Here is a 23,625-nt window from a genome sequence, read left to right as displayed (position 1 = left end):
TCCTTATCTTTCTGATAACTAATTTTTATTTTTCAGGTGTATTTGGGATCTGTAGTGAGCCTTACATGAAATATGTGTGGAATGGTGAACTTCTGGATATAATTAAAAATACTGTGCATCGTGACTGGCTGCTGTATATTATTCATGGATTCTGTGGGCAGTCAAGTATCCTTTTTTTTAAAAAAAGATACATATTATTAAACTTATACTGTAGCAATTTGTAGAAAGCTATAGATGAATTATAAGATTATAATTATCACGATAGGCACCCATGGGAAACTTAACCCGTGATGCCATGTAGTAGAAATACAGAGAGGAGTGCAAATCACTTGAAGAGATCTTTTATGTACGACGAAAGATAAATAATAAGGAAGAAGATGCAATGTGCCTAGTAAGTTGTATAGATGGGAAATATCATTCTTACCCGAGAGAGGGAGCAGAATTACTGACAGGTTGGGAGGATGGGGCAGGCTCCTAGGAAAAGTTGAACTTGGCCTGGGCCCTAAACAAAAGTCAGGCCTTAGCAGCGAGTAAGGAGCAAGATCATGGGTTGGGGAAGCATTATGGGTGTGGAGGTGGAAGAGTTTATGGGAGTGTTCTTGTGGCTTGTGTTAAAAACCCCTGGAAGGTACAATGCAATGGGAAGGAGACTGCTAGGGGGGAGTCAGATTGCCAGTTACTGGGTTGCTTTGGTGGTCAGACTAAGGACTTTGGGTTTGGTGCTAGAAGTGTTGAAAGTTTTTTTGTTTTTTTTTTAAGAGGGTCATGTACAAAGCAGAGCTGAGTAATCCCTGAGTTGACAGCCATTTTTAAACTGAATTAAGACTAGAACAAGGGATGTGAGTTAGGAAAAAATTGTAGTGGTTCAGGCATAATGTAATAAAGGCTTTAATTGGAAAGGGGCGTAATAGATTAAATAGAAGTAGCCTTGGGTTAAGCAGATGAGGTCAAATTTATAAATACTATTTTTCCTTTCCATTTAATTTCTACCATGTTTCCCCGAAAATAAGACCTAGCCAGACAATCAGCTCTAATGCGTCTTTTGGAGCAAAAATTAATATAAGACCCGGTCTTATATAAGACAGGGTACAATATAATATAATATAGTATAATATAATATAATACAATACTGGATCTTATATAAGACCAGGTTTTATATTAATTTTTGCTCCAAAAGATGCTTTAGAGCTGATGGTCCAGCTAGGTCTTATTTTCCAGGAAACAACGGTAGCTATGTTGAAACCTTTCAAAGAAGTGCTATTATGAGGCTTAGGAATGCAAGTGTCTGCTTTCTAGAAGTGGTGTTCAGGGTTTTCCTGTCCCTTTTTGAGATCAAGTACGGCATTTGAGCACCTAGCATGTCTTCTAGTTGATATTCTTCCTTGTGTCTTAGATTTTTAAAAGATCTATAGTGAAAACTTTAAAAGAGTGGTTGTTTGGAGACCAGTAAGTGGGTGAATGTGATTAATCAATATGCTTTCTTGTAAGCATTTGGGAGGAGTGGACTCAAGGACTACTTTGGAGAGGTTACCCTTAAAGAGGACCGGTAGTGCCTTCCTGGTGGCAAGTGAGGGAGAGGAGAGGCTAGATAAAGATACAAAGGAAGTTTGAAATGAAGATGAGTGAGATTCCTGTGCTACAGTTTCTAAAGGCAGTTTCTAAAAGGTAGTTCTAGGCTGTTTTGTATTGCCAAGAGCTACCTCAGGGCCTGGCATAGATTGAGCACGATAAATGTTTGTTTTTATGAAGTAGTGAATAGCACCATAGATTATAATTTGAAAGCTCATTAGTTTAGATGATGAATCTGGTCTTCTAGTTCATCAAGCATGTAGTGAATTCTGGAAGTCTATATGATGATAAAAGTAATTACTATCCATTGAACATTTCCTACAGGCCAGACACTAGTTTTACACACATTTCCTAACCTAGGCCTCCCAACCACCTAATACAATTAGTTACATTATTAATACTTACACCATTTTATGGTATAAGATGAAACAGGCTTAGAAAGTTAAATGAAGTTGTAGAACTAAATAAGCTGTATGTTGGTTAAACAGTGCAGTGTTCAGTGTTTGCAGTTAGGTGACACATTTGGATTGTTTTAAACTCACTCCATTCACTCAGTATTATATACTGCTTTTAATTTAAATAGCCTGTTAGGTGACATGTTCTCTTTGAGAGATGTATGCTCTCTGAAGACTAAGGGAGGTTTAGTTGTACCTCTTTACATCCTGTAGTTGGCTATAAGGAGAGACCAGGTCTTCCCTTGGTCAGTAACCTTACACCTGGCTACCATTTCCTCTGAAATTCTTAGAAACCACCCCTTAGGGAAACCTGTTCTTGCCTTAAATACATGCACCATTCAAAGAATAGTTGGACTCAATGCTGTTCATTCTTGGGTGGAGCTTTTAAACTCAAGATCTGTTTAAATGGGTATTTAAGGTATAAAAAATGATCCTCTTGGTTTCGTGTGACAGTCATGAATGCTAAACAACTTTAACTTGATTTCTAAGAGTTGTTGATCTATGGACGACCAGTGTATGTCACTCTAATAGCTAGAAGATCCAGTAAGTTTGCTGGGACCCGTTTTCTCAAGAGAGGTGCAAACTGCGAGGTAAGATGGGGAAATAACAGTGCTGCTGGTATTTTAACCTTTTACATCAGCTTTGCTGGCAGATGAAGCAAAGTGGAATTATAGAAGGTGGAATGGCTTAGTTTGGGACATTATCAAGAGAATAATTTTCCAGAATATCTTCTTATATATTAGTCATATTTCTCACAAGTTGTTCTAAAGAATCAGCTATCTTAGAATGAGTTATACAATGCCTTAGAGAGTTACGAAATGTCTAATGTTTGGGAGGGCTCACCCTTTCTGTAATACATGAAAAAATGTACGTATTCAGTGTAGAGACTAAAATAGCAAAGCACCTCCACCCAAGGAATGAGTGGAGGAGAGCACTTGTTGGGAACGCATCCATGATAAGACTAAGGAGAGCAAAGCACGGGAAACCCTTTACCCACTTCCCTCTGCTTTAGTTTGGCTCAAAAGAGACTCCTTATTCTGTTCACTACCAGAAAATAACAAAAATTCATCTTTCCTGCGATCAGTCATGTACTCCCCATGGAGTGCTCCATCTGTTTGCAGTAGGTACTATTTGACTCTTAAGCAGATGTGTGATTGAGTAGACAGATTGAGTGAGACATTGGGTTTTGATCCTGGCTTAAAATAGCAACATTGTTCCTAGAATTGTATCAATAATGAAAATAGTTATAACTGGTGCTTTAAAAAAATCAGAATTTTGTAGCTATATTATTTACTTTCACATATTCAAAGGATAACCAAACAGACATGTTGTTTATGCCTCTAAAATTATTTGTCATATCCATATATACTCTTTTTTTAATAATTATTTTTTTCAGTTACAGTTGACAATTCAGTATTTTATATTAGTATAGCATAGTGGTTAGACATTTGTATAATTTATGCAGTGATCCATATATGCCCTTGTAGGTAAACTGACCTCAAGACCCTTTTTTCCTTCTGTGTATCAGGCCTTATTTGAATCTCACTCTCGTCCTTTCATTTCTTCTTGGTCTTCAGAAGCAGATTTTTATATTCCACTGGTATTCCTAACCTCCTATATAATTTCATGTAATTGTTTTTCTTTTCTCCCCCTCTCTGCCACTTATATCACTCAAGCTGTTGTCTACTACTTGTATTCGTAGCTATTTAGTCTTATTTTTTTCTAGTCTTATCTCTGCTATTTTAAATTGCCTTCCTTTATTACATTTTAATGGTTTTCCTTGTCTAATGTGCATATTGACAATTGATCAACATTTATGTCTTTTAAAACATTGAGAATAAGAATTAGAATTTCATTGCGTACTTGAAATGTTTTCCATGAAAAATTCTAAGAACATAAAATCCATTTAAATGCACCTTTCTTTTCAGGGTGATGTTGCAAATGAAGTGGAGACTGAGCAAATACTCTGCGATGCTTCTGTGATGTCTTTTACTGCAGGAAGTTACTCTTCTTATGTGCAAGTTAGAGGATCAGTTCCTTTATACTGGTCTCAGGACATTTCAACTATGATGCCTAAACCACCCATCACATGTGCGTGGAACAGTGTTTTCAATAGTAACTGTTCTGCATACACATTTAGAGACAATGGACTGTTGTCACAGAAATCTCATAAATGCTTAGGTCTTAATCAAGTTTTAGTCCAAGAAAGATAATTTGGAAGAGGGACTTCTGTTATTTTTATGCAGTAACTTTATATTTTTTCTTTAATTTTGGCTGCTAGTAAATTATTTATATTTCACATCAGAAATGGAAGAATCATTCACATTCCATATGTACATGTGGAATGAGTGTCTAATAAGCTCGAGAGGAATTTGGGAAGTGAAACTACTAGAAGATTCGTTGAATGGCATCTTTAAACATTAAAAAACAACACAAAATTCTATATTCCTTTTATTCTTGCTTTATCATTTTCATTCTGATATGTGTTCCTCTTTTCTCCCCAGTGGATCAGGCAGATCCATTTGCACATGTGGCTGCCCTTCACTTTGACCAGATGCTTCAGCGGTTTGGCTCCCCCATCATCATCCTGAATTTAGTGAAGGTATGACGTGCTCACCTGTCTGGTTATGAAGGTCAGCCACACTGGACAACCTCTTCCTCAGCACAAAAGGGTTTCACAAGCTTGTGTTACCTCTTCCCAGAGGAAAGACTTGTAGACCTATCATGCTGTGATGGTTCACTGTGTCAGCTGTCTGAGCCACTGTCCTTTGGCCTCAGATTGCATGTGACCTCTTCCCTGGATACCTAGGAGAATGAGTGGCATGTGTCCAAGGGAAGGGAGCGATGCAATCTCCTGATTTCCATGAGTAAACTAGGCATGGGTGAAATTCTACTTTTGTATCCAGGACAGCCTGGAGAAGGAAGCATGGAGATGAAACAGCCACAGCCCAGTCTTGGTACAGCCCTTCCCTTGACAATCAGAAAATCTCCTGGGCAAGTTACCATGTAGCAATAGGATCTAAAGGCTAGATTCAGAAAATGGGGTGCCACTGTGTCTCAAGAATCAGGCAGACAAAGTGGTGGCATGGCCTCAGTTCTATGCTTCCTTTTTAGAGTAGTATCTGGTCACCATGGTCGTGTATATGAGTTGGCTCTCAGGTCAGAAGCCTAGGGTGGAGGGCAGGGAGAACAGACGATAAATTGTATCTGTATGTGGTGCAGCCAAGTGAACTGAAAGACTCTCAGTCCCCAGTCAAGAGAGTATGAAAAGCAAGGATTTTGTTATTGTTGTGACAGCCACCAACCACCTAGTAGTGTCAGATTATTCTGAGAGGTTGGTTATAAATATAACTCAATTCCATAAAAAAAACACACCAAGGAGTCCTGTGTTCATTTAGCCCATCACTTAATAAGTATTTTTGAAGGTTTCCTTTGTGTGAAGGCTATCATAGACACACTTCCTGCCTTCACAGAGCTAACAGTCCAGAAGAGGAGAAGGTGAAGTAATGCACAGGTACCAAGACAGGGTAAATGGTGCTATGAGCGCTTACAATGGGAGAGAAGTCTTCCCTGAGGAAGTGACGAGTCAGTGCAGCCTGAAGGAAGACGCATTAGTTAGGCCAAGAAGAAAAAGAATAATATTCAACTCAGAACAGCAGGTACAAAGTCCCTGGGACAGGAGCAGACATGGGGCATTTGAGGATGAAAGGCCTGTATCTGTATGGCTGGGGCCCAAAGGATGAGGGCAAGAGAGGCTTTGGCGAGATGAGGCTGAACAGATGTCACAGACGGACAATGCAGAGTCTTGTGGGATGTGTTCATGAGTCTGGTCTTTATCCTGAGAGTCAGGGAAAATCATTGAAGGTTCTGCACGGTTGAGAGCCTTATGCTCAGATTATCCTGACCTTAACATAGACAACAAATGGATTGGTACAAGACTAAAATCAGTTCTGGAAGACCACACAAGAGGCTACTATAATTATCCAGAAAAGGGGTGACTCTGCCTTACACTAGAGAGGTGTGGGGGGGATGGAGAGAAGTGGATGGCGGCAGCAGACTCAGTGATGGGCTGGATGGAAGATGAAGGAGAGGATGATGTCAGGCTTGCTTCCTAGGTTTCTGGTCTACTCCGGTGGATGGATGGGGATGCCGTTCGCTAAAATGGGGAAGCCGTTCACTAAAATGGGGGAACACTGCCTCCGTCTGTGGGGGAAGATGACGAGTATGGTTGGGAAAGGCTGAAGTTTGAGGTGTCCTCGAGTCCTCTCAAAGGAGAGGCAAGTAGGTGGCAGTGTGAGCTGGAAGCTCAGAGAAGAGGGCTGAGCCCGGGTGTGATTTTATGACTCCTCTGTGTGCGGGTGCCATTTGAGGCCTGGGCACGGATGGGAAGCCCATAGGGAGGGTACAGCGTGAGAAGAGGGAAGACCTCAGGTCCAATCCTGAGAATCTCCAGCTCTTAATGTCCAGGTAGAGTAGAGTGAGTGTATAGAAGAATCAGAGGAAAACCAGGCAGAAAAGTGGGAGGAAAACCAGGTGAGTGCTGTGTTATAAACACCAACAGAAAGCATGTTTCACGATGAAGGAAGGAAGTGGTCAGCAGTGGTAAGTGCTGCTAACGGGTCAAGTAAGATGAAAAGGGGAAAATGCTCACTGGTGTGAGTGACTCCGAGGTTGCTGACCGAAGCCCACTGAGGCGTGGGGTAAACACGAGCAAGTGGTGGCAGTGAGCAGAGTCCTTTTTCCCTCCCCCCCCCCCCCGGGGAGTGCCTACTGAAAAATGAAAGAGTTGGCGTTTTTATCATTTTTTTTAAGAGGTTATAATGATGTGTTCAAATGCCTGTGGAAAGGATCCATTTGAGATCCTTGAGGAGAGGTAGAAAACAGGAGAGAGAAGGGATGGTCAGTGGCATCATGTACTCAAGAAAAGAAGAAAGGAGGAAACTGGAAACAGAGATGGAGGAATTACTTTACTGGGAGGACAGAGAATAGTAAGGGCGTGCACACCCACACGCTCCCTGCTGATGCTCCGGCTTTACCTTCTCCCTAAGGGAGGAGGACAGATCAGCATCCCAGAGTGGGGGTTTGAGGGCCGTGGAGAAGGGTTAACAGTCTTCGTGTACGTGGGAGGGGAAGTTGACTAGTGACATCCAGCCAGTGCTAAGGGCTCATTTCAGGTTGGCGATCAGGATTTCTTAAATGGAACCATTCTGTTTTCGCCTGGCTTCTTCTGGCAGGGTTTCTGAATGGGTATAATCACAGATAAAATAGATAATTGGGTTCATTTAGTTTTGCCATCCAGGTGTGACATGAAAAGACAGGATCAAAGGAGTTTTGAATATTGGCAATAATATAATTGAAGTGGACCATGAAGTCTGAGCTGGAGAAGAAAGGGGAGTAACGGAGTGGGCTTGATGGAGAAGGTGGGGCTGTCGGTAGATTGAGGCCCCTGTAAGATGGGGGTAGTTAAAACAAGCAATCTGAAAATAAAACAGGCTCTGAACAGGCAAGTGGAAGGCAGAGGAGTTACCTGTGCTGACGACTGATCTAAGATGGGAGGGGGAGAGTGACGACTTCACTGTCCTGACACTGGTCCCGGGTAGAGGCAGAGGCTGGGGTCGGGACGAAGGCTGTGAGCCAGTTGCCAGGAGAGGACCGCGTAACTAGGAGGTTGATGCAAAAGTAACTGCGGTTTAACAGGTTAAAAATAATTGCAAAAACTGCAGTTACTTTAGCACCAACCTAATAAATGCACAGGTTCAAAGGAGCCGGTGTGTGTGTGTGTGTTTGTGTGTGTGTGTGTGTGTGTGTGTGTGTGTGTGTGTGTGTGTGTGTGTGTGTTAAAACAAGAGTTTAGAAGATCATGGCCTGAAAGTGGCCAGGCTACAATGAGGCAATCACCTTTATTTCTTCCTTTGCTGCTCTTTGGTTTATGTAATTACTGCATCCTACCAGGGACTGACTTTGTAAAACAAATCATACAGATACTAACTATGTCGTTTTCTAGACTTGTTCACATTATTTCAGAAGTTTCGTTTTCCGGTCTCTCTCCCTGTCAAGTGAGAGTAATATAAGGCAATGTAGCGGGATAATCTGTAACCTTAGCCTACTGTAATATACATAATTGAAAAATTAAAGGAGGAAAACGCTAAGAACAAAAATCTTCATGAGCACTTTTCTAGTAAATGTGCAGAAAATAAGATATTTGTTAGTACAGAAATAAATTCTTGCTAAAGCACGAAATTAAAAAGTGTCTCTGGAATATAAACTTCAACCTAAATTAGTGAATCTTCGTCATACTTTAGAGTCCTTACAGTGTGGTTAAAAGCTGTGGTCAAATGGAGATACAGTCTACGATGTTTGAAATAATTCTCTATTAAATGTGCAGATTCAAAAAATAATGTTTGATACATGTGATTTCTCAAATCTACATTTTTTTAAATATTTAAAGGCCAGTCAGTGGATTTTAAAACTACTTGTTTATTGTTCCATTTTCATAAAAATACTGCAATAACTAGAGATTAACTAGAGAATAGTTTAGAGATTAAATTGCTGTTTTGAGGAATAGGAAATAATGTTTTTTGTTGTTTTTGTCATTAGTTATTATATTCAGAGGATAAAGGAAGATGTTTATTCAGTTCATTTAGAAGAAATCATTAACTTGTGATTAAAGAGTCGAAGAATGAATGTGTGTAGAATGATACTGAGGGATATTTGCTCTTTATTCTGCCTCCATATGAGGTTACTAAAGTGAAATGCTTTTCTTGGTTTCTTTTATTTTTTACCCTGTGTTGTGAACCCTGCCCCCCACACTTGTGGACATCTCAGGCACTGGGTGACAGACGTTTGGCACCAATCTGTACGCTTTCAGTGCCGCTGCTGGGGGATCAATAGGAAGTTAACCTAGGATGAGCATCACTGTACATCAGGGGGGCCGTGGATGGCCAGTCAGGGGTCTCTGAACCCTCTGAGGTGAAACGAAAAATCACTTGTATACGTGAAGGTTTCGTTTGGTTAAGGGGGCCTGTGAGCCTATGCAGGCTGACTAACTGGCCCACTAACACTTATCCACTATGGCCGATTCCTTACATAGAGATGATCAAAAGTTGATTAAATAACCTTTTCTCTCCATCTCATAAAACATCAGATTTGATACAAGAATTTCAAGAAGTTTTTGTTTCCCTACTTGACTGAAAGTGCTTTTGAAAAAATATCACTAAGAGCAGTGTCAGAGTTCACTGTCTATGTTTTCTTCTAGGAGTTGTATGGTTTCGGGTCTTACATTTAAGTCTTTAATCCATTTTGAATTTATTCCTGTATATGGTATAAGAAGATGGTCCAGTTTCATTTTTTTGCATATATCTGTCCAGTTTTCCCAACACTATCTAACCACTATGCTGTACGTCTGAAACTAATATAAAATAATATTGAATGTCAACCACAACTGAACAAATAATTTAAAAAATAAAATGTTTTTGAGAAAAATTCCAGTATATAATTTTCTCAGATGTAAAAGTAAGCTAAATATATGTTCATCCTAAACTGATATAACAGTTTTTAATCAGCTCTTATCTAATCCCTCCATTTGATTTATTCAGCTGTGCAAAATTGACACCTCTTTTGTTTCCATAGTGGTTGTCCAATTACATTCATGACAACTGAAAAGTAATCACCATGATTGAAAATAGCCAAGACCTATTTTACTGCCAGCAATAGTGTCTCAATACCACGTCAGTGTCAACATTGCTGAATTAACTGTTTTTCTTTGTTTCTCAGTAAAGGTTGGCTCAGGATAACAATAAAATAGTTAATTTTTATGAACACGTACCATGTGCCAGATGCTGTGATACAAAATGCTCATGTTTTATCCCCATTAAACCTCACATGAATGCTGTAAGGGAGATATCATTGTTAGCCCATTATACAGATGAGGACCTGGCGGCCTAGGACAGTTGGCCAGTAAGGGGCAGACCTAGCATTCCAGCCACACAGCTGTCCAGTCATGCGCTAGCCCCTTTTGAATGAGAGGCAGTGTAATATCTAAGAGGTGCAGCGGGCAAGGAGGCAGAAGGTAAAGTGTAGACATGGACGCCTCTCAACTTCAGTTTTTTCACCCACAGCATAAAAGGGCAAAAGGACCTGCCTTGGCTGCCTCCCAGGATATTTTACGAGAGTCAAATTTTAAAACACGCAGAGGCTGCGAAAGCACCCTTTGCAATGCCAGTTTGGGGATTATCCATTGACCCATTTGATTTCTGCCTGGTCTGTAGCTGACTGGACTTGGGGGTTCCCTTCTTCTGATCCTTGGGGATTCTCCTCTGTCAGAGTGGGGTGTAGGCCTGTGTAGACCGGACCTGTGTAGGGTAAGCTGAGATTCTTGGAGCTGCAGCAGGTTACTGGGAAAAGACCTGATCTCCCTGAGTCTTAAAAGTTCCTTATCTGTTGACTTTAATTCAATGAAATATTTATTTCTTTGTATTTATATGATTTTCATTTGGGTAGGTAGGTTTCATTTCTGTATATTTACGACTTAGGTTTTTGTCTTGTCTTAGCTGAAAAATAAAAATGTTAAGAGTCTGTTCTTCTGATTTAAGCTAATTAGAACACTGAGGGTAATTAGAATACTGAAAATGTTTAATTTTTGGTAAAGGAACGAGAGAAAAGAAAGCATGAGAGAATTCTGAGTGAAGAGCTCGTAGCTGCTGTAACATATCTCAACCAGTTTCTGCCTCCTGAGCACACCATTATTTACATCCCTTGGGATATGGCCAAGTACACCAAAAGGCGAGTAGACATTTGTATGTCTGGTCGGGACGTTTTCCTTTTCTTCTGATGTAAGATAGCAGGAAGCTGATCTGCATGGTAATCTCCTGCAGGAACCTGCTGAGGGGCTGTTTTGCTGCTGGTGTAGAACTTGAGTGCTTAGATTAATTGACCAAACATTTTTTTGCCCACTATTTATACCATTTGCAAATCCTTTCTGAAGTAGTATCTCATCATTTAAGAACATCTCTACTCCACTGCTTTTCGTTCAAGGCATTCGTTTCACTTGTTTGGATTTCCTTCTAGCTCCCTGTTTAGTCACTTTCTCTGACACCTCTTGCAGATGGTCCCACTCATGGAGGAACCTGCAGTAACTGAGAGTTTGAAGTAAATCCAAACTCCTTAGTGTGATGTTAAAGAAAGCCCTGTTACCTGGTCTGTTCCAGAATGTAACAACTTTTTTATTTCTAGGGCTGTTCTGTTTCAGAAAAGCTAAACTTTATGCTCTGCCCCCCAGCATAGCAGCCTTTGTTTCTGTTGTTCACTCACCCTCCCTTCTTCTCAGTGAGCTTTCCTACCTCTTTTACTTGTCAAAAGCTGATTCAAAGCTCATCTCTTCCAAGGAACTTCCTTTCATTAACCTTGCATTGTCTTTTTGCTCATTTACTAGGCATCATACAAACACTGAGTTTATTTTGAGGTCTCACTTTTTTTTTTAATGTTACTGTATTGCTTTGCATTTAACTCGTACTTTTTTCTAAATCATTTTATGTGGTTAGATACACACACACACACACACACACACACACACAGCACGCACACGCACGCATGTACTATCCCAGAGTATAACTAGCTTGATTACAGGTTGGTGCCATTCATATTAATTTATTGTCCAGTGTTTTCTTCCCCTGCCACCCACAGTGTATTGTGCTCTCTTTACAGTCATTTTCTGAATGTATATTGACGTGACTGACTTGTCTCCTGAGGAGTGAAAGTCTTTGGGAAAAGTTCTTGAAGGGATGTAATGTGCCAAGATTAAGGCTTGCCAATAGTTAATATTAAGTTACAGGCCCTTCGTGTCTCTTTGCACCACATCTTGTTAGTTATTGAGTATACATTATATTCTAAAAATTGTTACAATGTCCCAACTGAGTACACACCAGAGATTTTTAAAATTAAATCCCTAAATATCATTACTGTAGACTTTATTTGCTTTAGATGTAAGGATAAATATTAATTAAAACTTGGGTTGTTCTCACTTTTCTAATTCTTCCTTCTCCCCTCAGCAAGCTGTGTAATGTTCTTGATCGACTAAATGTGATCGCAGAAAGTGTGGTGAAGAAAACAGGTTTCTTTGTAAACCGCCCCGATTCTTACTGTAGCATTTTGCGGCCAGATGAAAAGTATGTATAGTGTTTGAAAACTTAAAATGAATTAAGAATTTTGCTCTACGGATAAAAATATTCTAAATATGAGCAGTTTGTACTAGTTGGAAGATAGATTAATTTTTTCCTATGGGGAGACAATACAAGGTGCTCATGGGCCTGTGTAACGAGCATTCACTGTGGGCAGGAGATTTCCGCAGGTGGTTGTATACCTTCCGATGGAAGCCATGGACTCTATCTCTTGATTCATGGAATAAATATTATGTAAAATACTTTTGTAAATAAAAATTTCTGCAATGAATATACTTTTCAGTATTAAATAAGAGAAGGAAAGTTTTTTCCTTATAGACTAAATACTAATATTTTAATGACAGTAATATTTATCATTGTATTATAGTTATTTGCTCACAGATCTTCACTACTACTTTGAGTATCTTCAGATCAAAGATCTGTGCTTCATTTATCTTGTAAGGAACCGATATTTATTTCTAGCATTTTATTTTCAGTTAACAGAGTTAACTAATGGTTAAAAAAAAAAAAAAGCAAAAAACAATCAACTACTAGTATGTATGTCTTTAGAAGTAATCTTTTGGTTACAGTTTGAATTTTAGGGCACCTGTGACAGGGGTCCCCAAGACCGCTCCCAGGCTCAGTGATTCACTAACAGAACTCAAAGAACTCGGCATATTGTACTCATGGCTATGATTTATTACAGTCAAAGGATATAAAGCAGAATCAGGGAAGGAAAAAAGCCAGTGCACGGCGCAAGCTTCCAGAGACCTCCTAGTAGTCACCCAGGACACACTAATTCCCCCAGCAACTTGTTGTGACAGCATGTGTGAAATCTTGCCAACCAGGGGAGGTTATTAGAGACTCAGTGCCAGGATTTTTTATCTCTGCCTGGCGCATACCAAAATTCCAGTCTCCCAGAAGGAAAGAGGATATTCTTCAAAACTGTATTGTTTCTACAGGCAGTTTAGGCACAGTGAGCCCCTCTTGTCTCTTCTGGGAATGGTGTGAACCCAAGTTCTGAGAGGTACCACCTTTCTGAGGGTAGCAGTCAGGCCTGCTATGTTAACTCTTCTGCACTACATCTTTTGTTAAACAATCAAAATAAAATATCAGTGTCATTCTGTAGTACTTAGAACAAATCTCCCTGCTGTCATTAGCACATGGAGAACATGTAGGAATATAATAAAGGAAGTCTGCAAAAACGGCCAAAGGACACAGCAAGAAACGGAAGGACACACTAATACTTCTAAGAAAACAGAACAAAAAACATAACCAAAGGAATGGGACAAAGCTCCATGAAGAAAAGCCGGAGGAGCTAGAGAATCCTAATGTTGAGGGTAGAAGGATAAGGCTTGGAAGATTTGATTAGGAAGATGCCCTGCAATTATTATTCATGTCTGTAGAAACAAAGCAAGAAATGAGCTTGAATTCAAGAAGAGCGATTGTGATTGGACCTGGGTGACCGAATGGCAGGGTGTGGGGCACTGGGACAAGTTCGGATGCTGCCTTCCTGGGCTGTCTTTGAGGAGGGCATGGATAGCGTACCAGCGCAGTAATCTGCTTGTTCACTTACCAGAAAGAAGGAAAGTAAGCAGAATCAGCTGATGATTTCAGTGCATTTAGGTCTATTACTTTTATGTGATTCTTAATAAAGATCTAGTACCAAAAATGAATATAGATTATGCTACTAAAACTTTTTATACACCTGAAATTAATATAATATTGTATGTGAGGTACATTTGAATAAAAACCTTTAAAAATAAATAAATGAAACCTCTAAAAAACTTTTTTTTAAAGCATGTGTTTTTAAACACAGGTGGAATGACCTAGGAGGATGTGTGATTCCCACTGGTCGCCTGCAGGTATAGACGACGTTATATTAATAATGAACAGAATCTGTATCCACAGTGTATGATGGTTTCTGAAAGCAACCATGGAGAGACATCCTTCTTAATTAATGCAAAATTATTAATCATTTGAGAATAATTTTAAAAGCCTTACTGCTAGTTTAACTCCTACAGAGGATGTGCAGCTAAAATAATGGCCTACAGATTTTTTTCTGTATAGTATAGATTTTATTAATAGAAATAAAAACATAAACAGAAATGTGAAAATAATAAGTTAGGATGACTTTGGACAATGAGCCAGGTATGATCACTATATTTACTAATTATGCTTTACCGTGTTTTCCCGAAAATAAGACCTAGCCGGACCATCAGTTCTAATGCATCTTTTGGAGCAAAAATTAATATAAGACCCGGTATTATGTTATATTGTATTATATTATATTATATTAACCCGGTCTTATAGTAAAATAAGACCCAGTCTTATATAAGATCCGGTCTTATATTGTAGTAAAATAAGACCAGGTCTTATATTAATTTTTGCTCCAAAAGACGCATTAGAACTGATGGTCCGGCTAGGTCTTATTTTCGGGGAAACATGGTAAGTGATATATATGGTCTCAACCACTGAATACTTGGTTTGTACAGTAAAGGAGATATATCAGGGAAAAAAGCACATATTTTACTAATTGGTACATGTGGAAAATGTTAGGTATGTGGTTTATCTTGTTAAACTAAAGAAGAAAATTCAAATATAGGCTAGAAAGTGTAATGATGCTGTTACAGCAACATTAAGTGAGCAGCAAATATGACCTTTTATAATTTAAGAAGTGTTCATCATTATTTGTTCAAGAATAATACCAAGCCTACAGCGTGTCTTCTACTTCTTAAAGAAAATAAATCTTAAGTATGAAAGTCGTTTTGGTGACTGAATAACGATTAAAAGTCTTACGGTATTTCTCTTTAGACTGGTGTTCTTCGAACCAACTGTGTGGACTGTTTAGATCGCACGAACACAGCACAGTTTATGGTGGGAAAATGTGCTCTGGCTTATCAGCTCTATTCCTTGGGATTGATTGACAAACCTAATCTGCAGTTTGATACAGATGCAGTCAGGTAAGCCTTATGTTCTGCCTTTTGCATGCTGATAATGACAGAAAGCAAACCTGATTAATTATTATAAGGATTTTATGAAATCGTTTCTACTTTCAGCTTCTCAGAAATGATGTTGCTAATTTTTGAAGTTAATTCTGTAATAAATATTTCTATTAAAGACTTATGTGTTGTTGCTATGTTTTTTTGTTTGTGTTAATTATCAGTAAACACTGTTCTTTAGATAAATCTGAAGTGCTCTAGATAAATCCAAACTAGTGGGACTTTTAAAAAACAAATCTAGCCTATATTAGGAAAAAAAGTAATTGATTGATTAAAAGATTGAGTCTTCATTAGGGATTGGTTTCTTCACTATCCATTGGATCCATGGCATTGCATAAAGTACTGCTTCTTTCTTTCTTTTTTTTTTTAGTTTCAGGTGTACAAAACCATGTAATAATTAGATATTTACACCACTCACAAACTGATACCGCCCCCATTTACTACCCTTCTGATACCGTATGTAGCTGTTACAATTGCATTGACTATATTCCCTATGCTGTACTCCACATCCTGTGACTATATACATGTATACCGGGGGTGTCAAAAAAATGTATACACACGACTTGTATTCATCTTTTGTTATCAGTATATATTGAGTATTATAAACTTAATACAGTTTTTTCCATTCTTAAAATGTATATACATTTTTTGGTACCCTCTGTATATATATTTAATTATAGTCAACATTCAATATTATTCAACTTCAGCTTCAGGTGTACAGTGCATTGATCAGGCATCTATACAGTCTATGTAGTGGTTTCCCTAATAAGTCCAGTGCCCATCTGGCACCCTACATGATCTCTACAACATTGTGGATTATATTCCCTAAACCGTGAAGTACTATTTCTTGAAAATACAGTGATAGCTGTTATCGGTCATCTGAGATAGTCAGAAAGACTCAATCAAGGGAAGTGATCAGCTTACAAGTGTCAGATCCACAAATATCATTGCACTGAAAGTCTTTAAAAGGCACTTGAAGAAATGCAAGTTTCAAACATGTATTTTCAGGAAAGAATATGGTTTATCTGTGATCAGAGCATGTCCTTTTTTCAAAAGGCAATTCAAAGAGAACAGAAAATTCTGTCATGTGAGGTAAATTGGTCTGGAAGGTTGCAGAAAGTTAGGCGTCTTTTATATTTTAGTATTTTTTTTATCCTGAGAAGTAACTCTTTTTAATTTTCATTAAATGTATTGGGGTAACATTGGTTAGTAAAATTATATAGGTTTCAAGTGTACAATTCTGTAATACATCATCTATATATTGCATTGTTGATCACCACCCAGACTCAGTTCTCCTTCCATTACCATATATTTGATCCCTTTTACCCTCATCTACTGCCCCCTTCCCACCTTATCCTCAGGTAACCACTAAACTGTTGTCTGTGTCTATGATTTTTTGTTTATTTGTCTTGTTCGTTTGTTGCTTTCAGTTTCATACCCCACATATGAGTGAAATCATATGGTTCTTGACTTTTTCTGACTTATTTCGCTTAGCATGATAATCTCAAGATCCATCCATGTTGTTACAAATGGCAGTATTTCATCTTCTCTTATGGTCGAGTAATATTTCATTGTATATATGTACCACATCTTTATCCAATCATCTATGGAAGGACACCTTGGCTAATATCCAAAATATATAAAGAACTCATATAACTCTACAATGAAAAACCAAACAATCCAATTAAAAAATGGGCAGGAGACCTGAACAGACACTTTTTCTAAGACAAACAAACAGCTAAGAGATATATGAAAAAGTGCTCAACTTCACTAGCTATTAGGGAAATGCAAATCAAAACCACAATGAGCTATCACCTCACACCAGTTAGAATGGCTATTATCAACAAAACTTATAACAACTGTTGGAGAGGCTGTGGAGAAAAAGGAAAAAGGAACTCCTATATACCGCTGGTGGGAATGTAAATTGGTGCAGTCGCTATGGAAGGCAGTATGGAGGTTCCTCAGAAAAATTAAGAATAGAATTACCATGTGACCCAGGAATGCCTCTTCTGGGTATTTATCCAAAAAATCTGAAAACATTTTTTTTCTGTATAGACATATGTACCCCTATATTCACTGCAGCATTATTCATGGTGGCCAAGACATGGAAACAAAGTGTCCTTCGATAGATGATTGGATACAGGCATCTTTTAATAAGGTTAGAACCAGCTTGGTCTGGCTTTGGTGGGTTATATTTTTGGTGCCCCACTTCTTTTTTACTGTTTTCTGTGACTTTGTTGCTCAATAGACTATTTCTATAAAATATAATGTATTTTGCATTTGCATTTCTATTCAAGATGTTCACGAATCTTCTTGACAGGAAAGGTTCAGAGAATTACTAAAATAAGACATATTTTGTGTTTGTGGCTAAGTAAATAACATGTGTGACACTTTTTCTAAAATTATTTAATATCTGTGGTTTTTTTGCTTAGGTTATTTGAGGAACTCTATGAAGATCATGGGGATACCTTGTCCCTTCAGTATGGTGGTTCTCAACTTGTTCATCGTGTAAAAACCTACAGAAAGATAGCGCCGTGGACCCAGCACTCAAAAGACATCATGCAGACCCTGTCTAGATATTACAGCAATGCTTTTTCAGGTAATTCTGGAGCATTAGGCATTTCTAAGTCTCATCCCAATGTGCGTTTTTCTTATACATACACTTTTTTTTTTAGCTATCTGGTTAAGTAAAATTCAAAATTAAATATTTAAAAAGTTTAAATAAAATAGTCTGTCACTGAGAAGGTACTCAGTAAACATTTGTTCAGTAAATGAATCAACTTTGTATTTTAAATGGGGCACTTTTGCATTTTGCTACTCATAACTGGAACTTTTACATAATGCAAAATACTTTGATTCCTTGACTTCTGTCTCCTATATTTCTGCTTGCAATACATAGATAAAAGTGTTTGAGTGTGTTGAATAATTTTTTAAATAGAGTTCATAATCTTGACAATTGTCTAAGAATATAAATATCACTGTGTTTATTTAAATAATGTTAGAAATGAATCCTATCCCTTTGCCATATCCCACCAACACACAAGGGAAATCTGTATACGTTTCCTAGGGGTGCTATTAACAAAACAGCACAGTTAGAAATGAATGATAACATTAACAGTAAATTATTTTCTTATTTTATGACTTGTGAATACTAAAAGTAACAGGTTGTTAAAAATGTTACTTTTCCTGCCTCCATTCTGATGGAATTTCCAACATAATAGATATCACAGACCAAAGTGATTGTGAGATAAATCCCCATGCACAGAATTTACAAAGAAAGTGCTCAGTGACTGATTCTGTGAGTCTTAGGCTCTTGAACCAGATCAAGGATAAAAATGTTTACAGGATGTGAAGAAGGCAGATTGCTAAAGAGATACTTTGCAGCAAACTGTTGCCACGCAGTGACTGTCACTCTTTCACCTTAAGCTTAGAACAGGCTTGACTGGGCAAGTGCAATGTGTCCTGTGGTTGGAGCTGTTGGCTTTGGGCTCCTGTGGAGCAGACTGAAGCAGACGGAGGGGCTGAGGTGACGGCTGCCATGTTGGCAATGGCCTGCCCTCCTAGAGTTGGTTGGGCCATGTGTTTACTAGTTAAGTGTTTACTGGTGACCAGATCTAGACCTCATGGAGAAGGGTGCTGATATGGGGTTGGCCTAAGTCCTGGCCAGAGGGATCCTAACAGCAAGAATCAGGATAAGGCGATCACTGGATTCCTAAGGAAGGAGGTGCAAGAAACTGACTAATATGAAAGATGCCTGTGCCCATAGCAAGGGAACTGCAGGAGAGACCCAGTGATGGGAACCTCAGAAGTGGGCATGAAAGCATCCACAAGAGTCATCTTTCAACATTTTCCATGCCCAGAGAGAATGCAAAGCCAGTTTCCTGTGCTACTGTTCAAGAATATTAGTTTTCTATGCTGTGTAACAAACTACTAAAAACTTAGCAGCTCAAAACATCATGCATTTATTATTTTATGATTTTTGTGGGTTAGAAGTCCAGGCACAACTTAACTGTGTTCTCTGCATAGAGTCTCACAAAGCTGCAGTCAAGATGTCAGCCAGGCTGGGATATCATCTGGAGGTCTGACTAGGGAAGGAGCGACTGTCCCCATCGTGTGTTTGTTGGAATTCAATTCCTTATAGTTCCTTGTGTTGTAGGACTCATAGCAGCTTGCCTCTTCACATCCAGCATGGGAAAGAGTTTTAGGATGAGTCTTCTAGCAAGACAGTCTTATATAACTAATGTAACCATAAGTGTGACATCCTATCCCTTTGCCATATCCCACCAACACACAAGGGAAATCTGTATACATTTCCTAGGGTTGCTATAACAAAACAGCACAAACTGGGTGACTTACAACAATAGAAATTTGTTATCTCATAGTTCCGGAGGCTAGAAATCCAAAATCAAGTCGGTAGCCGAACTAGGCTCCCTCTAAAACCCGTAGGGGAGAATCCTTACTTCTCCCTACCTTCTGGTAGTTTTGCCAGCAATCCTTGCTGTTCCAGGGCTTGCAACTACAGCACTTCAATCTGTTGTCACATGGCCTTCCTCCTTCATGTGTCTGTCAAATTTCCCTGTTCTTATAAGGACACCAGTCATATCGCATCAGCGCCCACCCTAATTCAGTATGACATCATCTTAATTTGATTACATCTGCAAAGACCTTATTTCCAAATAAGGTCACCTTCATGGGTATTGGGGATTAAGACGTCAATGTATATTTTGGGGGAGACAGAGTTCACTCCATAGCAGAGAGTATTACACTATGGTATGAAGACCAGGAGGTGGACATCATGGAGGCCACTTTGGACTCTACCACACCAAGTACCTTCCCTCGTCACACACTATGGGGGAGTCAGAAACTGGTTGGCAACTTTGTGGGTGCAGGAAGGAGTACAAGACAGACCTAGAGGTTCTACACGGCCTGGCGCTGCCTACCTTGACATCCTGGCATTCACTCCTATCTCCATCCTCCATCGCTACTCCCCAGACACACCGTCCTTCTCATAGGTTCCTAAGTTATACTTCTTTTTGCCAGAGGCTCCTTAATCATATGCTGTTCCACCTACTGGAACACATGACTGCAAGCAAGCTTCTTCTAGTTAATTCCTAGCCAGGCCTTAGAGCTCACTCTACTTTCACTTTCTCAAGGAAGGTCCTCCAATTTTTGGTGTAGAATTCTGTACTTTTCCTTTGTGGCAGTTGGCACAATTACAGTTAAATCATTAACTATGCAATTAATTGTTTTCCATATCTACCCCACCCCCCACAATGAGACCTGAGAGCTCCATATACAGCTTGTTTACTATGGTGCCCCCAAGGCTTGCTTGTGGCAGACTAAATATTTGTGGGATGAATTAATAAATGCATGAGTTAATTTGTTACCTAGGTCCTACCAAATTCCCCCTTTTCCCTGAATTGAAACATTGGTAGGACTAAGTATGTCAGCCTAATAATATGTAGCCTATCAGTGGCACTCTTAGGCTGCTCAGATCGTTTCTTTAGAATTCACTGTACTACTCTGCCCATTGTACTACTCTGGGTAAGCTCAATGTATACTGTAAACTTAGTGGTAACCACTCAAAAAAACCCAAAAAACAAAAACACTCAACATTAAAAAAAGAGGAAACAGGAAAAAATCCATAGAATACCACCAAAGTTAAATAACAGGCAGAAACACAAAGGCAAAGAAACAATGGAGACACTGAGCTACCAGAAAACAAAAGATACAATGACTACAGGAAATCCTTACATATCAAGAATCACCTTAAATGTAAATGGCCTGAACGCACCAATAACAAGGACAGAGTAGCAGATTGAATCAAAAAACAAAACCCAACCATATGCTGCCTTCAAGAGACACATCTCAGCTGCAAGGACAAATATAGACTCAAAGTGAAAGGGTGGAAAACGATACTCCAAGTAAATGGTATCCAGGGAAATGTGGGTGTAGCCATACTTACATCTGACAAAACAGACTTCAGGATAAAAAAGGTAACAAGAGACAAACATGGGCATTTCATGGTGATAAAGGGGACAACACAACAAGAAGACATAACACTCATCATTATATGTGCTCCCAATCAGGGAGCACCAAAATATATAAAGCAACTACTAAGAACTAAAGGGAGAAACTGACAAAAACACAGTTATAGTAAGGGACAATACAGTTAATAGTAGGAGACCTAAATACTCCATTGACAGCTTTGGATAGAGCATCTAAACAGAAAATCAGTAAGGAAATATCAGCCTTAAATAACACATTAGACCAAATGAACATAATTGCCATTTACAGAGCCCTTCATCCTAGAGCACCAGACTAAACATTCTTTACTAGTGTACATGGAACATTCTCAAGGGCAGACCATATGTTCAGACACAAAACTAGCCTCAGCAAATTTAAGGAGATTGAAATCATACCAAGCATATTCTCCAATTACAGTGCTTTGAAATTGGAGATCAACTGCAAAAAAAATAAAAAAAACAAGACAAAACAAAAAACAGCAGGAGAAATCTAGAAAACCCTAAGGACTCCACCAAAAGGCTATTAGAAGCAATAAACAAATACAGTAAAGTTGCAGGATACAAAATCAATGCACAAAAATCCATTGCATTTCTACATACTAAAAATGAAATTTCAGAAAAAGAAATGAAAAAAAAAAAAAACTTTTGCAAGTACAACAAGAAGAATAAAATACCTAGGAATAAACTTAAAGGATGTGTAGGGCCTATACACTGAAAACTAAGAGGACACAAAGAAATGGAAAGATATTCCATGCTCATGGATTGGAAGAATCAACATAGTTAAAATGGCCATATTACCCAAAGCAATATACAGATTTAATGCAATCCCCATCAAAATCCCAGTGGCATTTTTTAAAGAAGTAGAACAAAAAAATCATCAGATTTGTATGGAATCACAGAAGACCCCAAATAGCTAAAGCAATCCTGAGGAAAAAGAGCAAGACTGGTGGTATCACACTTCCTGAATTCAGTTTATACTACAAAGTGACAATAATCAAAACAGCATGGTATTCACAGAAAAACGGACACACAGACCAATAGAATAAAACTGAGAGCCCAGAAATAAACCTACATATACATAGGGAGTTAATTTTAGCCAAAGGAGCCAAAACATACAATGGAGAAAAGAAAGCCACTTCAGTAAATGGTGCTGGGAAAATTGGAAAAAGAATGAAAGAATGAAGATAGACTGCTATCTGTCACCATATACCAAAATTAAAATAGATCAAAGACCTAAACATAAGACCTGAAAAAATAAATTGCATTGAAGAAAGCGTAGGTACTAAACTTAGGGACCTTGGGTTCAAAGGGGATTTTATGAAATTGACCTCAAAGCCAAGGGAAGTAAAAGTAAAAAATAAATGAATGGGACTATGTCAAACTAAAAGACTTCCACACAGCAAATGAAATTATCAAGAAAACAACCAGATGGGAGAAGATATTGCAAATAACAGCTTCAATAAGGGGCTAATATCCCAAATATATAAAGAACTCATACAATTCAACAACAAAAAAACAAACAATCCAATTAAAAAATGGGCAGAAGACCTAAACAGAAGCTTCTCCCAAGAAGACATACAAACGGCCAACAGATAATATGAAAAAATGCTCAACCTCATTAGTTATTAGAGAAATGCAAATCAAAACCACAGTGAGATACTACCTTATACCTGTTAGAATGGCTATTATCAACAAGACAAGTAACAAGTGTTGGAGAGGTTGTGGAGAAAAAGGAACGCTCATACACTGCTGGTGGGAATATAAATTGGTGCAGCCACTACGGAAAACAGTGTGGAGGTTCCTCAAAAAATTAAGAATAGAATTACCATACGACCCAGCAATCCCTCTTTTGGGTATCTGCGCAAAAAAATCTGAAAACATTTATCCGTAAAGATATATGTACCCCTATGTTCACTGCAGCATTATTCATGGTGGCCAAGACATGGAAACAACCAACATGTCCTTCGATAGATAATTGGATAAAGAAGATGTGGTACATACGAGTATATACAATGGAATATTACTCAGCCATTAGAAAAGATGAAGTATTGCCATTTGTGACAACATGGGTGGATCTTGAGATTATCATTCTAAGAGAAATAAGTCAGACAGAAAAAGTTGAGAACCATATGACTTCACTTATATGTGGGATATAAAACTGAAAACAACAAACGAACAAGACAAACAAACAAAAAATCATAGACACAGACAACAGGTTACCAGTGGGTAAGGGGGGAAGAGGGCGGTAGAAGAGGGGAAAGGAGGTCAAGTATATGGTGATGGAAGGAGAACTGACTTTAGGTGGTGAACATACAATGCAATATGTAGATGATGTATTACAGAAATGTGTACTTGAAACCTATATAATTTTACTAACCAATGTCACCCCAATGAATTTAATAAAAATTTTCCTTCCTTT

At 38.5% G+C, this 23,625-nt stretch overlaps 1 protein-coding gene across 1 annotated transcript in view; it reads left to right on the top strand.

Annotated features, from left to right (window-relative positions):
* Positions 1–23,625, top strand: part of FIG4 (FIG4 phosphoinositide 5-phosphatase) — a 103,136-nt gene that overhangs the window by 25,715 nt on the left and 53,796 nt on the right. Inside the window, exons 7-15 of the mRNA XM_019735020.3 lie at positions 37–165; positions 2,514–2,614; positions 3,953–4,115; positions 4,529–4,626; positions 10,672–10,805; positions 12,071–12,187; positions 13,998–14,043; positions 14,993–15,141; positions 17,613–17,779. Coding sequence (XP_019590579.3) covers positions 37–165; positions 2,514–2,614; positions 3,953–4,115; positions 4,529–4,626; positions 10,672–10,805; positions 12,071–12,187; positions 13,998–14,043; positions 14,993–15,141; positions 17,613–17,779 — 1,104 coding nt within the window. The remainder of the gene's footprint in view (positions 1–36; positions 166–2,513; positions 2,615–3,952; positions 4,116–4,528; positions 4,627–10,671; positions 10,806–12,070; positions 12,188–13,997; positions 14,044–14,992; positions 15,142–17,612; positions 17,780–23,625) is intronic.

The sequence above is a fragment of the Rhinolophus sinicus genome, chromosome 2, assembly GCF_057876585.1.
Source record: "Rhinolophus sinicus isolate RSI-liver-muscle chromosome 2, RSI-T2T, whole genome shotgun sequence".
Taxonomy (NCBI): domain Eukaryota; kingdom Metazoa; phylum Chordata; class Mammalia; order Chiroptera; family Rhinolophidae; genus Rhinolophus; species Rhinolophus sinicus.
Note: the sequence above shows the minus strand (reverse complement) of the source record. Positions and strands in the feature narration are given on the sequence as shown.